Genomic DNA, 12,044 nt, shown 5'->3' on the forward strand with positions numbered 1-12,044 from the left:
TGAGAGTGAGTGCAGTACAGTGAGTTTGATAGACTCTGGGAAATCTTCAATGATGACATTTTTGTTCAGCTAAGAATATCCAGTCTATATTTGCACCAAGGAAACTTGATAGTAATAGGTCTGGGCCTGATAGCAGACTGTAAAAACCATCCTGATGTATGAGCCCTCTCCTGCTCAATATTTCAAGGTTCAGTTATTAGCTTCTTACAGCAGCTTTTTCACCTTGACTTCTGTGTCAGACCAGGTTTCACTGTCAAAGTGCTGGATGCCATCAATGATCACAGTGCCAATTTCTAATAACTCGCACTTTAAGTTTAAAAGTTGTAACATACACATTTATTAATGCTAATACATCATTTACTAATGTTTTATATTTCACTTTTAAACTGATCAAAAGTAGAACCTTGTGGTTGCCAACTTATGAACAATTTCTCTGGCTGCTTAGCCAGGTCAGTAATAGTCAAATTTCAGGTCATAAGTTTCTCACTTTCTAATAAAGTTGTAAATGTCTGTAAGTCATTACTAAAGAGTTAATAAGCCATCAGCAAAACTTAGTAAGTGATCTGTGTCATAACCCGGCTCTTAAGTCATGACGGAAATACGGAGAGGGACTGAGGACTGCCAAAAACAAACATATTTATTACAGAAACTTAAACAAGCGTGTCAGTCAGTGATATCAGTGGTGAAAATGTGGATGAGTGAATAGTGTGAAGTTTTGATGAGTGTTTGATGAGTGTTGATGAGTGGTACCAAAACATACTATAATTCAAAACAGAAGACATGTTGCTGCTGCTGCTGGCAGGAGTGGGACCAGATCAGAGAGAGCGAGAGCAAAAGGGCCAGGGTATTTATCCTCCCAGAGCGTCTGGCCCAACTGGGCCTACGGGCACTGTTACAAGGATAAAAGGGAAAACAGTAAACTGCCCATCAAAACACAGTTAAACACCACACTAGACAGGGTCTGTAAATAAATCAGGGTTCTTATCTCAATCCAAGTATAAAGTTTTAACTATTAATAAGTTGTTAAAAAGTGTATTCTGGACCAGACGCCCTGCAGCTCTTTTACAGAAGGTCAGAGGTCAAATGTGCCTTTCGGAGGCATGATTTAGCAGTTCATGATGAACTGCTAAAGAAACCTGGCCACCAAAAAGTTGTTCCTATAAATGGCTTATAATTGATCTATTAGGTATTAATAATCCTCATTAATGACATTTTGTAAATTCTTTATAAACTGTGACTTATCATTATTAAGTGCATTAATGCATATAGACTGGCCTTTAAGACATTTCACTGTGTCCTTGAAGGAGAGAAAACCCTTACAGATTATTTCAACATCATTCTGTGCATCTTTTGTAGTACCTGTCCATGTTTTGCAGTGCTTTTTAAAATCATCAATCCTTTGGGTGAACTCCAAACTAACTGATGTACTTCTTTAAACAACTCACAACTCCTCTTATTGGGAGAATCAACAATGATTTAACACAACTGTATTTCCTACTGACCCGGCATTGTTTTATAAAAGTCATTTCAACATCAGCACATCTAGTAGTTCATGTACCACTGTGCTGTGGCAAGGGTTTCTTCTGATAAATTGTTTAAGTGCTGGCATGGCAGAAGCTTAGAGACCTAGAAAATTAAACAGCAAACACTGGCCTGAATCAAATTATTGTTTTCTCAGTTTGAACACCTGAGAAAATAGAGTGTGTTTTATTTCAGGAACTTCCTTAAGTTTGTAAAATAAAATATATGAATATATAAAATATTTTCCCCCCTTGCTTCTATCCATCTTCAGTATTTTCCTCCATAACACGCAGACCGTTTGTGCGTCAATTTAGTCTTAGAGATGTTTGTCCCAATCTTGTTCAACAATTTCTTGTACATCACTTGGGGAAAATGGTAAGGTAGCTTCCCTTTAAACGTCACTTCCGCCTCCTCCTTGGCAAAGCAAGATGGCGGCCGTCGTAGAGAGAGTTGATGGATGTGTTGGGTCCTTGGACTCGGACGCTGTGTCACCGAGACAGTCCACCCCTCCACCGGACCAGCCGCACCAGAACAACCCGCTGTTAGGACTGCCCATTGTGGCCATTGAGACTATTCTCAATTTTCTGTCTTACGATGAAATCAGCCTGCTGCGCTCGGTAAGGAGAACAAAAACAAGCCCAGTAGAAGGGGAACAAAGCTAACGTTAATGCTAGCCACATGCACAGCTTATCTTTGGACACTAGTTTCGTAACATCTTCGTAGAAATATGTCATGGATATTATTTAAAGCCTGTGTTTCATGTGTTTGTAGCCGTCTAATTGCACAAACGGGCCGCAGAGCTCGTTGTGCTGTTATCTAATTAGCAGGACAGCCTAGCTGAGCAGAGACTGGAAAACACGACACACCGCAAACACACCAGAAGATGAATGTTGACAGGAGAGAGGGAGAACTTACATGTTTTACTCCTGTATAGTTAGTCCTGCTCTACAGACACTGTCGGCTCCTTGTGGATATGTATTTTGGTGAGGCTAGCTGGACATCACTAACTGGTCAGTTTGCCCACTGGCTGTGCTTTTCACTGCAGCTCTGCCAACAGTGCCTTCGCTACATGCTGCCAACGTTACATGCATAGTTTGCTAAGTCTTTATACAAGGGCAGGTTTCAGCAGTTGTGTTCTTCTTTTTTTTTTTTTTTTTAACAGTTTTTTGATATGCAAAATTGTCAGCCTCAGTCTGTGCTTTTCGTTTAATCCTTGTTTTGCACGGGCAGATTAAGAGCGAAGGTACCCCACAGGCAGACTAAGCCCACTTCCTAACTACCTTTAAAGATACTTAGACAGAGATTCTTCCCTGACCTCTTTTGGCCCATGGTAACTGAGTGGGTCAAGGAATGCACATGCACCTTGTGAAAATGGGGAAAACTTGTTCACTGTACAGTGGGGTAATAGTTTTTCAGTGGGATAGGGATCTTCAAGACCACGGACAATGTAAATATAAATGAATAAGTGAAAACTGTAAAAGTGATGATACTAGAGGTACTGTCCTTTAACCAAACTGCTGGGGTAAGTAAGAACCCTTTGTAGGCAAATGTCGTCCCGCTGAAGTGGCTTTGAAAAAGATGCTAATCTCTACCGCTGTTTTTCGACCACTCAAAGCGCTTTTACACTACATCTGCATTCACCATTCACACACACTGACAGCGCTCAAACAGAAACAGTGTGTGAATTAACATTCACACACTGTGAATTAACATTCACACACTGGTGGAACAGCCACCGGGGCAATTCGGGGTTCAGTGTCTTGCCCAAGGACAATTAGACACGCAGCCTGAAGGAGCCGGGGATTGAACCGGCAACCTTCCGATTAACGGCCACCTCCTGAGCCACAGCCACCCCAGTACATAAGTAAATATTCATAAAACAGAGTACCTGTTGTTTACTTGTTTTCTCTTGTACGTGTTCTCCAGGTGTGTAAGCGCATGGACATGATCTGCCAGCGTGTCCTGAATCAGGGCTTCCTGAAGGTGGAGCGCTACCACAGTCTGTGCCAGAGGCAAGTCAAAGCCCAGCTGCCCAGGTCAGTATCACACCAGCACGAGTTCTGCAGGAAAATATGTCTCCTGCTGTTGAGGTTAAGTCACACACTGTGGAATTACATGAGCATAGTAACATCCCACATTATTTTTCAGTGGATTTTTAAAATATTTCAAATCAAAATTAGATGTATACTAATATATATTTCTTTACTTCTTACTATGATCATTATTAGATTACAAAAAGAACTTGATGTGTGTCTAACGTGAATGTCTCAAGACTCACTTGAACTAGCCCGTAGCTGAACGTACAACTTGCATAGGCCATGTAGTGAAAGCAGCATGTCAGCAGCAGCAGCTTGAGTTCAGCCACAGCACTGCTGTGTGCTCAGAACATATACTGTAAGCGCTTACAGTCCAATACAATAGTCCAAAGAAAATCGACCCAAAGCCTGAGAGAATGCTTTGGGTCACAGATAGGCGTGTAAAAAAAAAAAGCTGATATGTGGTAAATGTGCACAGCTGTACTGTTAAAACTGAAGCATACATCATATACACATGAGACAGACTGCTGAAAAGCGCAGCTGAAATGCGTCTAATGTGCACAGAGCAGAAGTGAAGAACATAACCTGTCTGGCAATCCAGATGTGTGGCTTGTGCAGTTCACAGTTTAGCAGTGTTTCCCACAGAATGACGCAGGGGGGGGTGCGTGCTGGCAGTCGATATTGACTACCACTTATATACAGCGTGATAGCCTCAAAAACCCAGCTGTATTCTATCTTTAACTTAGCTCTCCTTATTAGCTAGGCTCCTTACATGCTTGCTAAGAACTTTCTTTAAGCTGGGTTCTCCAATATTGGCAGTGTTGTGTTGGACAGACTTGTGCAGCTGTGTTCATGAGGGAGGGGGTGAGAGAGAGAGGGACAACCGAGAGGATGTGCTGCGTGAATGCGCTACGTCGCTTCGCAATCAAATACGATTTTTATGTAACATTAGGCCTAGAAAATAAAATAAAAAATAAAAATAGAAAATCAATATGTAGTGGTCAGCGTTGATATTGTGGCGGGCTGCCACAAATAAACAAACATATGGGAAATACATTTTGTTATGGTCAGGCTGGCAAGAAGGCATCCCAGATTTGGATCACGGTCGGTCAATAACCTTGTTAGACTTTACAGCAGAATGTAGATGTAGCCAGAGCCTACTGAGCCAGCTGCCAGTGTTTTGGGAACCCTCTCAATACTGACTAATGTGTTGTGTGAATCATTAAAGAGAGAATCACAGTGCATCACATTATTTTTCTCACCCAATTAAACCTGATAAAAAGCATGATTTGGGCCACTCTTTTATTGATAAGTGCATGGACATATCCCGTTGCACACAAAGCTCAGGAAGAAGATTCAGTTTCTCAAAACTTAAGCTATCAGTGAAGTTGTCGTGCCCACTTCGTAATGATTGAAAACATTGTTATTAATAGAAGTTCTCAGTTGAAAAGCTGGGAACCCGTCTTCACCACTGTGTTTGTCATGAATTGCCTCTAGGCGAGAGTCAGAGAGGAGAAACCATTCATTGGCCCGTCATGCTGATATCCTGGCTGCTGTGGAGACACGCCTCTCTCTGCTCAACATGACCTTCATGAAATATGTCGACTCCAACCTCTGCTGCTTCATCCCTGGAAAGGTTAGCTCAGCTGCCTCTGCACCACAACACAGCAGCAGCAATCTTACAGTGGACCAATGGAAATGCCTCTTTAAAAGGCCTCCTTCAATTACAGCAGCAAGCTCACATTAATCAGTTTTATTTTATGCCATGATGTCTTAGTCACAGACTCACAGATTCTACCCATGCTTTAAAGAAGATAGATAAGAGATGTTAGGAGGAAGAAGATCAGATATAAGAAATCCTTGTTATTTTGCTTAAAAGTCCTCATGGGAGGGTTTTCAGGTCTATTTTCTGTGCTCTTATCTGAATCAGGGGTATGCCAGTGTTTGTACAGAACAACTTTTAGTATTTATGTGAAAACATCATAAGATTTATTTTAAAAAGAGGCGGGGTACACCATGGACATGTCCAAGTCAATCACAGGGCTGAGGCAGAGAGATGGACACAATACTGTATAATTTTTTCAAAATACACCATTACTGTCTAGACAAATGGAGTGAACTACACAACATACTGTAAATGAGATTTAGTCATTTGAGTTATTACAAATACACGGTGCCCGGGAGGTGGACCTTTTTATTATTCTGCGTCTGTTGACTTTAATTTACATAAGTATGCAGCGTCTTAAAAACACAGACCCCAGCTTTTTAGCTGCCCATGCATTCCTTAGAAAAAGCTGGACTCACCGATTGCGGTTGTCAGACCTGGACTAAATCTAAATTTCGTCTCAGCCATAACCTAAGTGTGTTTTCTGGTTTCCTGTTTTCCTGTTTTATTTGCAATGTCCTGATCACGTGCTGATGTGTGTCGTCAGGTGATAGATGAGATTTACCGCGTTCTGCGTTACGTGAACTCCACTAGAGCCCCCCAGCGGGCTCATGAGGTTCTGCAGGAGTTGAGGGATATCTCCTCCATGGCCATGGAGTACTTTGATGAGAAGATTGTCCCCATCCTGAAGAAGAAGCTGCCAGGGGCCGACCTGTCCGGCCGCCTCATTGGCTCTGCACCAGGTAATGGACACGGATTTGTCCTGGCTTGTAAAGTTAGAGTTCAAAGACAAATTCCCATAATGCAGCTCTCAGTATATCTGCTCTCAATAAGGCAATAACAATATGTGATAAAAATGACAGCTCTTGCAGTGACAGTCCCGTTTAGATAGTTAGAGGTTAACTGTTCACCACCAGATTCTTATTTTGACATTTAAAAGATATAGGCATATATGGCTAAAACGTCTGGAAATTGAAAACTTGTACCACGTGGCGCAATACATTGGACATAAATTTGACACTGGTTTCAATACAAACAACGAAAGCAGTTATGTCCTATACTATGAGTGGCTCTGACCATGAGTTTGTATTGACTTTGTCAAAATCAAATCATGAATTTTCTTTCAGTTTGGTATTGGAGATGGTCCTAAATACTATAAACCCCATGGGCCTGACACTGTTTCTATGGTATATGTAATTTTATGTTGTATACTAGGGCTGCATGATAAATGTAAGCTAATCTATGTCGTCATGTGTGATTACATAACCACAAAAAGGGTGATAAGTTAGCTGTAGCCTTTTGAACTGACTTGCCTGTCAGTCACTTCTCATCAACCAACCAATCACAGCCGGGATGGGGCGGGACATTAAAAAAAAGTTTGTACTAGCAAACTTTACAATGTTGAACAATATGATTATTGACAAGTCAGCATTAACAAATTAAAGACTAATGTAGAGCCTTTTCTAATGATTAAATAAATAAAATTAAAAAACCCACAGAAATTAAACTGCTGTAACTGTATATATTAAACTAGTGGTAAAATATCCAACGAAGGTTAAAATCAAGGGCAACTGGACTTGGTTGAAGAGACTGGAAGACGTTTCGTCCCTCATCCAAAGGACTTCTTCAGTTCTGACTGACTGGCAGGGAAACTCAGCTATTTAACCTCAGTGGGGTCGTTTGCCAGGATCGTCGATACTGCTGGTTCGTTAGTGTTCCTTGTTGCTGTGACGACAGTCGTTACAGTCGTTAAGACTACCTGTGGCCAAGACTGAACGACCATCGTTGGTATCTTCACCTGAGGCCAATAGGTTACGTTTGTTGAGTTTCCTGGGAAGTGATGAAAGGACAGCATTGTAAGTGGGGGATAAGTGGTGGCGTAGACCCCCTCCCCTGTTCAACCACTATGACCTGGATGACTGAGAATCTTCATAGACATAGTGGTAAAATAATAATGAATATAGTTATTAATGTTATACTAACAGATTACTATTAACTGAACATTATTCTCTTTATTTAATGTTATATTATTGTACTAATACACTGTGTGTACTAGTTCCTCCTCCAGCTTGTGGATAGAGTCTGTACAGTGGACAGATGTAGATTTAGCCAGAGTCACAATGCCAATGTGCCAATATTTACTCCTTCTAGCTGCCTCCTCCGTAGAGCAACATGCTCCCCTTGGTCAGTTTTATATCGGTTTTCTAGTTGTTGTCATAAATATTGTTTATCGTTTAATTTTGTTCAAGTTGAGAAATACACATTTCAAAATGTCAGTATTTTCCTTGATAATCAAGCAAGTAGACTCATAATACCGTTTTTCCCCCCAATCAAATTCCAATATTGCCCACAATAATCCAGTATGACTTTTTCTCCAAATCGTGCTGCCCTATTATATACAGTAGATAGTGATAAATTACATTTGCACGCAACTCAGTTGAGTCTGTTTATAGATACAATAATCAGATTACGCATGCTTTTTAGTAAAGAACCAATAGAGCCCAACTATCTGTCACCTAACTATGTCTAACAGTCAATGAAACAGTGAACTGGACTTTTACTTCCAGAGCGCTGGACACCTAAAATAATTCCTTCCACTTGGCAAATCTATAATCAGACAGATACCTCATGCTTAACCATTGCTAATATTAAAGAACTGTTAAGGGGAGCGCTAGTAGAAAAGGCCCTGTCCTGCTGCATTCTTACTTTTGCCATGCAGGATTGCTTCTTTTTGTGGTGTTTTTAAGTGCAGCAGTAAAATCCTGAAGACCTCTGACCCTCTATCCTGTTCCCTCAGTGGCAGGTCCATCTACCTCCCTGACCACCATGTCCCTGCTGGCTAAGAACACGCCGTCGCGCTCTGAGATGACCAAGGTACAGCAGCAGGTAAAGGTGAACGGGGCGTCAATGACAGTACTGCGGCGGGAGATGCAGGAAATCCGTGTCAAGCAGCTGGAGCAGCAGAAGCAGCTGCAGGACCAGGAGCAGAAGCTGCTGGAACAGACCCAGGTGATCGGTGAGCAGAACGCCCGCCTTGCCGAGCTGGAACACAAGCTCCGCGAACTGATGGACAGCAGTGCCGCTGCTATGGGAGGACCCAGGCCCAGCACAGCTGTCCCCTCCACATCCAGTGGCGCTGCAGTGTCTTCCACCGTCGCCAGCTCGTCTGGTACTGTGTTGGCAAGTGGCAGTGTTGCCGCGGCCTCTCTACCTAGAGAGCCAGAGGGCGAGGGAGGGTCATCACTCAAACGCACCAGAAAGAGCTCAGACCTTCCACGACAGTCCAAACGGCTGCGCAGCAAGAAATAAGAGACTCGGTGTGTCATTTAGTTGGTCGAGTTTTGTTTTAGGTTTCGAGGTCTGACTGATCACACCTTATCCCCAATTCCCGCGTCACCCCCCACCCCACCCACACTCACCTGTACTGTCTGCGAGATGAGTCGGGACTATCCATGTATGCTTCACCAGTGTTCTCTTTTCAACAAATCCCATGAAAACACCCAAACCAACAAAGTCCATCGGTCCATACTTTCTGACTCCCCTACCCTGATATTTACTTTTTAAAAAGGCTCCATAATTTCCTAAAACAGATGGACACTTTGGATACTTTTTATCAAGCAAGGCGGATGAATCTACGTGTGGTGCTCTAGTAGAGTATTTGGGGCAGCAGGACGGTGTATGTGGGACTGAGTCTATATAAACCACAGTGTGTGTGTGTGTATTCATGGTGATGGAGGAACATTGTGGCTCACTGAGGGGTTTTTAAAAGTTACTGTACAACAATGGAGCTCTATGGCTCAGAGGAGGAAGTGATATCGGGCTGTGAGCCACAAACAGTACTTTGTTAGTGGATACAGTCATTGTTGGTTTGGCTTCATACATGGGATTAGTTGACTGGAAAAAAATATAGAATATCACCAGAATTATCCTTACAAGGCTTCTTAACTACTTAACTAAATCAGAATATAGGCAGGTGGTTGGCCATCGGCATCTAAGAAGACTATTTATGGAAGGTCACATTCAAATTACTGTACAGCTTTTTAATGTAGATGCTTTTCTAAGAGGCTCATGTGTTTGCAAAAAATTGGATTTGACAAAACAGAAATTCAGATGTAAATTGTACAAGTGGTGAGTTCATGTAGTTCCTGTTTCTAAAATAAAATAACCATGAGATTGTATATCGGAAACATACACAACTAAACTGTAAAAATACAGTCATGACAGGCCTTAAATTGCAAGTTAGTATAATCTAATCTAACTGAAGTTGAATGTTACTGGTAATCATTGATCTCCTGTCCATTGTCCAATGGGTAGGAAGTCTAAATCCACAAGCATTCATTTCCTTCACAGTTGCTTCTTCCTAACTTCGGCTAAGTGCAATATAAAACATCTAAAGTAATAAGTAATTTATATTCCTTGCCAGTACTGATAGTGTCTATCCAAAATTGCTGCTCAGGTAAGTCTGTCTGATCAGTTCTTGAATCCCCGTAAAAAGGAAGGATTGGGTCTTAAAGAAGGAAAAAGGCAGTGTTCAGCATGAGTCAGCCTGTTACCTGTTGACTCTTGCCTTCCCTGCCTGGCAGATGGTGGAACATGGAAGTAGATGTTATTTGTGAAGGGATTTTCCTTTCCACTGTGCCTCAGCAGCCCCTTACGGATATCATTGTCTTCTGATCTTCAGAAATGCAGCAGTGACAATGAAATCCACGGCTCTGGTGTGTGAAAATAATTTCTTTAAAAGGTTTCCTGCAAGAGTAGACCATTTTTCGCTCTGGTGTGCCTGAAAGCACCTGATCTCTTTTTACATGAGATGTACTGTATGTGCTGTGCTAAGGAGGACAAAGAAACGATATAACTGCTCTCCAATGGGAAAGCAGTATTTGGCATCTGTCCTTTGAGGGTCATACAGTGTTTTTACATATTTCAGCCTATTTACAACAATGATGTACAGCTCCCTACAGCTGAACATTATACAGAGTACAGAAAGTGTGTTACATTTTTCTGAATATGTTATTTCTACTTTTGGGACAATCACCGATTTCCATTCATTTCACTACAGGAACGTCGTGACTTGATTTTCAGATTATGAAAGAACATAACAGCTGTTCCTGAAAACATCTTCAAATTTCTCTTCTCTCTGCCAGAATTAATTTATCAAAAGCAGAGGAATATATCATTCAGTTACACAATCATGCTTCAGTTTATACCAACAATTCCTAGTTAAAATCATTGTTCTTGAGTCTCACAAATATTAACTCAAGGTGCACTTGACCTTAACCCTAACCTGTGATATAGTCAATACTTTGTAAAAAATATTTTAACCCTAAGTCACCTGCTAGCTTCTTCTGACTATTTTACCCACATGACATGAAAACTGAGCAAACTCATCTGCTGATGAAGACTTGATGAAGATGAAATATGGTTTTAAGTTAGTGTTTCCCAGGCTGATGAATTGTTGTAAATGGGTGGAAACAGGAAAACAATTGTGTGGTCCTCAAAAGTCAAAGTAGAAATGATGTAAAAATGAAAAAAAACCCCAAGTATATTGTATACGTTAAGACATTTAAAGGGTCTTTTCGCACAAATGATGTATTTTTTCACTTCTCTGTGCCATGCAGATTGTTTTGTTTTTTCTTCAACAAGGAAAGTGAATGGAATTGAGCCTAACTGCATGGATGGATGCCACCAGAAGGAAGTAAGAAAATATTCTTTTGACCCTTTAAATGTCCTTTAAAAAAAAAAAAAAAAAAGTTTTTCAATTTTTCTGTTATAACACCAACTTTAAGTTTATAAGCAGCCTGTTGCAATTAGTATAAGGGAACTACCAGAACGTATGACTGGTTTGCAGTGACAGTAAAGGGGAGCTGGAAAAGTATATAAACAGAATGGCTCAGAGTAACATTAGTTTCCTTAGCGGTTGTTTAAAAAGCGTTGTCTTAGCTCCCCTGTGCAGCAGTACTCCTCCCCTCTCCTGTACAAACTTGTCTCTTGCCTTGTGAGGCTACGTTAACTGTGAGCCCATATTGTGGCTGCACTTCTGTTTTTTTTTTTTTTTTTTTTTTTTAAGCTTTTCTGTTCATTGGATGACCTGAACCACTCATGGCATGAACTTCTGGTAAAGAAACTTTGGAAATGCAGTTCACATCTTGGTGAACCCTAGCGTGTATTATAATGACACTGGGCAAAAAAACACAAGAAGATGTAATCTAGTGGCTTAATTTGAGACTGCGTCTCAGTTTAGAAAATTGTACTGTAATCTTTATGTACTTTAAAGTGTAGATTGTGAATTATTTCATGTATGTATCCCAAGAAAACTATCTTTTGAGTTAGCCAGCTTGGGGCTAACTGTACGGTTTTGTTGCACAAATTACTGTTACAAATGTACAAATCAAACATTAAAGCTCAATCTAACTGATGCGTCTTTTATTTACACCCATTACGATCTCTGTTTTTACAGGCAATGTTCTGCATCCCTAATCAAAAAAGAAATAATATTTTGGACTTTGGTAAAGTTGGTTGACCTTACAGTGTTAACACATTTATGGCGTGCCCCTCACCAGCCACAGACATCAGCTGTTGTCAGGGAGCTGGTTGCATTCAGG

General features: G+C 41.0%; 1 protein-coding gene across 1 annotated transcript; it reads left to right on the forward strand.

The window, feature by feature from the left end:
- Positions 1-1,800: 1,800 nt before the first annotated feature.
- fbxo28 (F-box protein 28) lies at positions 1,801-11,853 on the forward strand. Its single transcript, XM_038737533.1, has 5 exons — positions 1,801-2,138; positions 3,448-3,557; positions 5,055-5,193; positions 5,990-6,185; positions 8,240-11,853. The coding sequence occupies exons 1-5, from the start codon at positions 1,950-1,952 to the stop codon at positions 8,749-8,751; spliced, it is 1,146 nt and encodes a 381-aa protein (XP_038593461.1). The 5' UTR covers positions 1,801-1,949; the 3' UTR covers positions 8,752-11,853.
- The last annotated feature ends 191 nt before the right edge of the window (positions 11,854-12,044 follow it).

The sequence above is a fragment of the Micropterus salmoides genome, unplaced genomic scaffold (genome assembly GCF_014851395.1).
Source record: "Micropterus salmoides isolate LMB-PRFRI ecotype aquatic unplaced genomic scaffold, ASM1485139v1 Ms_hic_scaffold_22, whole genome shotgun sequence".
Classification (NCBI taxonomy): Eukaryota; Metazoa; Chordata; class Actinopteri; order Centrarchiformes; family Centrarchidae; genus Micropterus; species Micropterus salmoides.

What these genes read in the sequence shown, in the direction of transcription:
- fbxo28 (XM_038737533.1), top strand. Translation starts at nt 1,950, where the DNA reads ATGGCGGCCGTCGTAGAGAGAGTTGATGGATGTGTTGGGTCCTTGGAC. An exon ending in AAATCAGCCTGCTGCGCTCG is followed by an intron (nt 2,139 to 3,447) that starts GTAAGGAGAACA and finishes CGTGTTCTCCAG; the next exon opens with GTGTGTAAGCGCATGGACAT. An exon ending in GTCAAAGCCCAGCTGCCCAG is followed by an intron (nt 3,558 to 5,054) that starts GTCAGTATCACA and finishes AATTGCCTCTAG; the next exon opens with GCGAGAGTCAGAGAGGAGAA.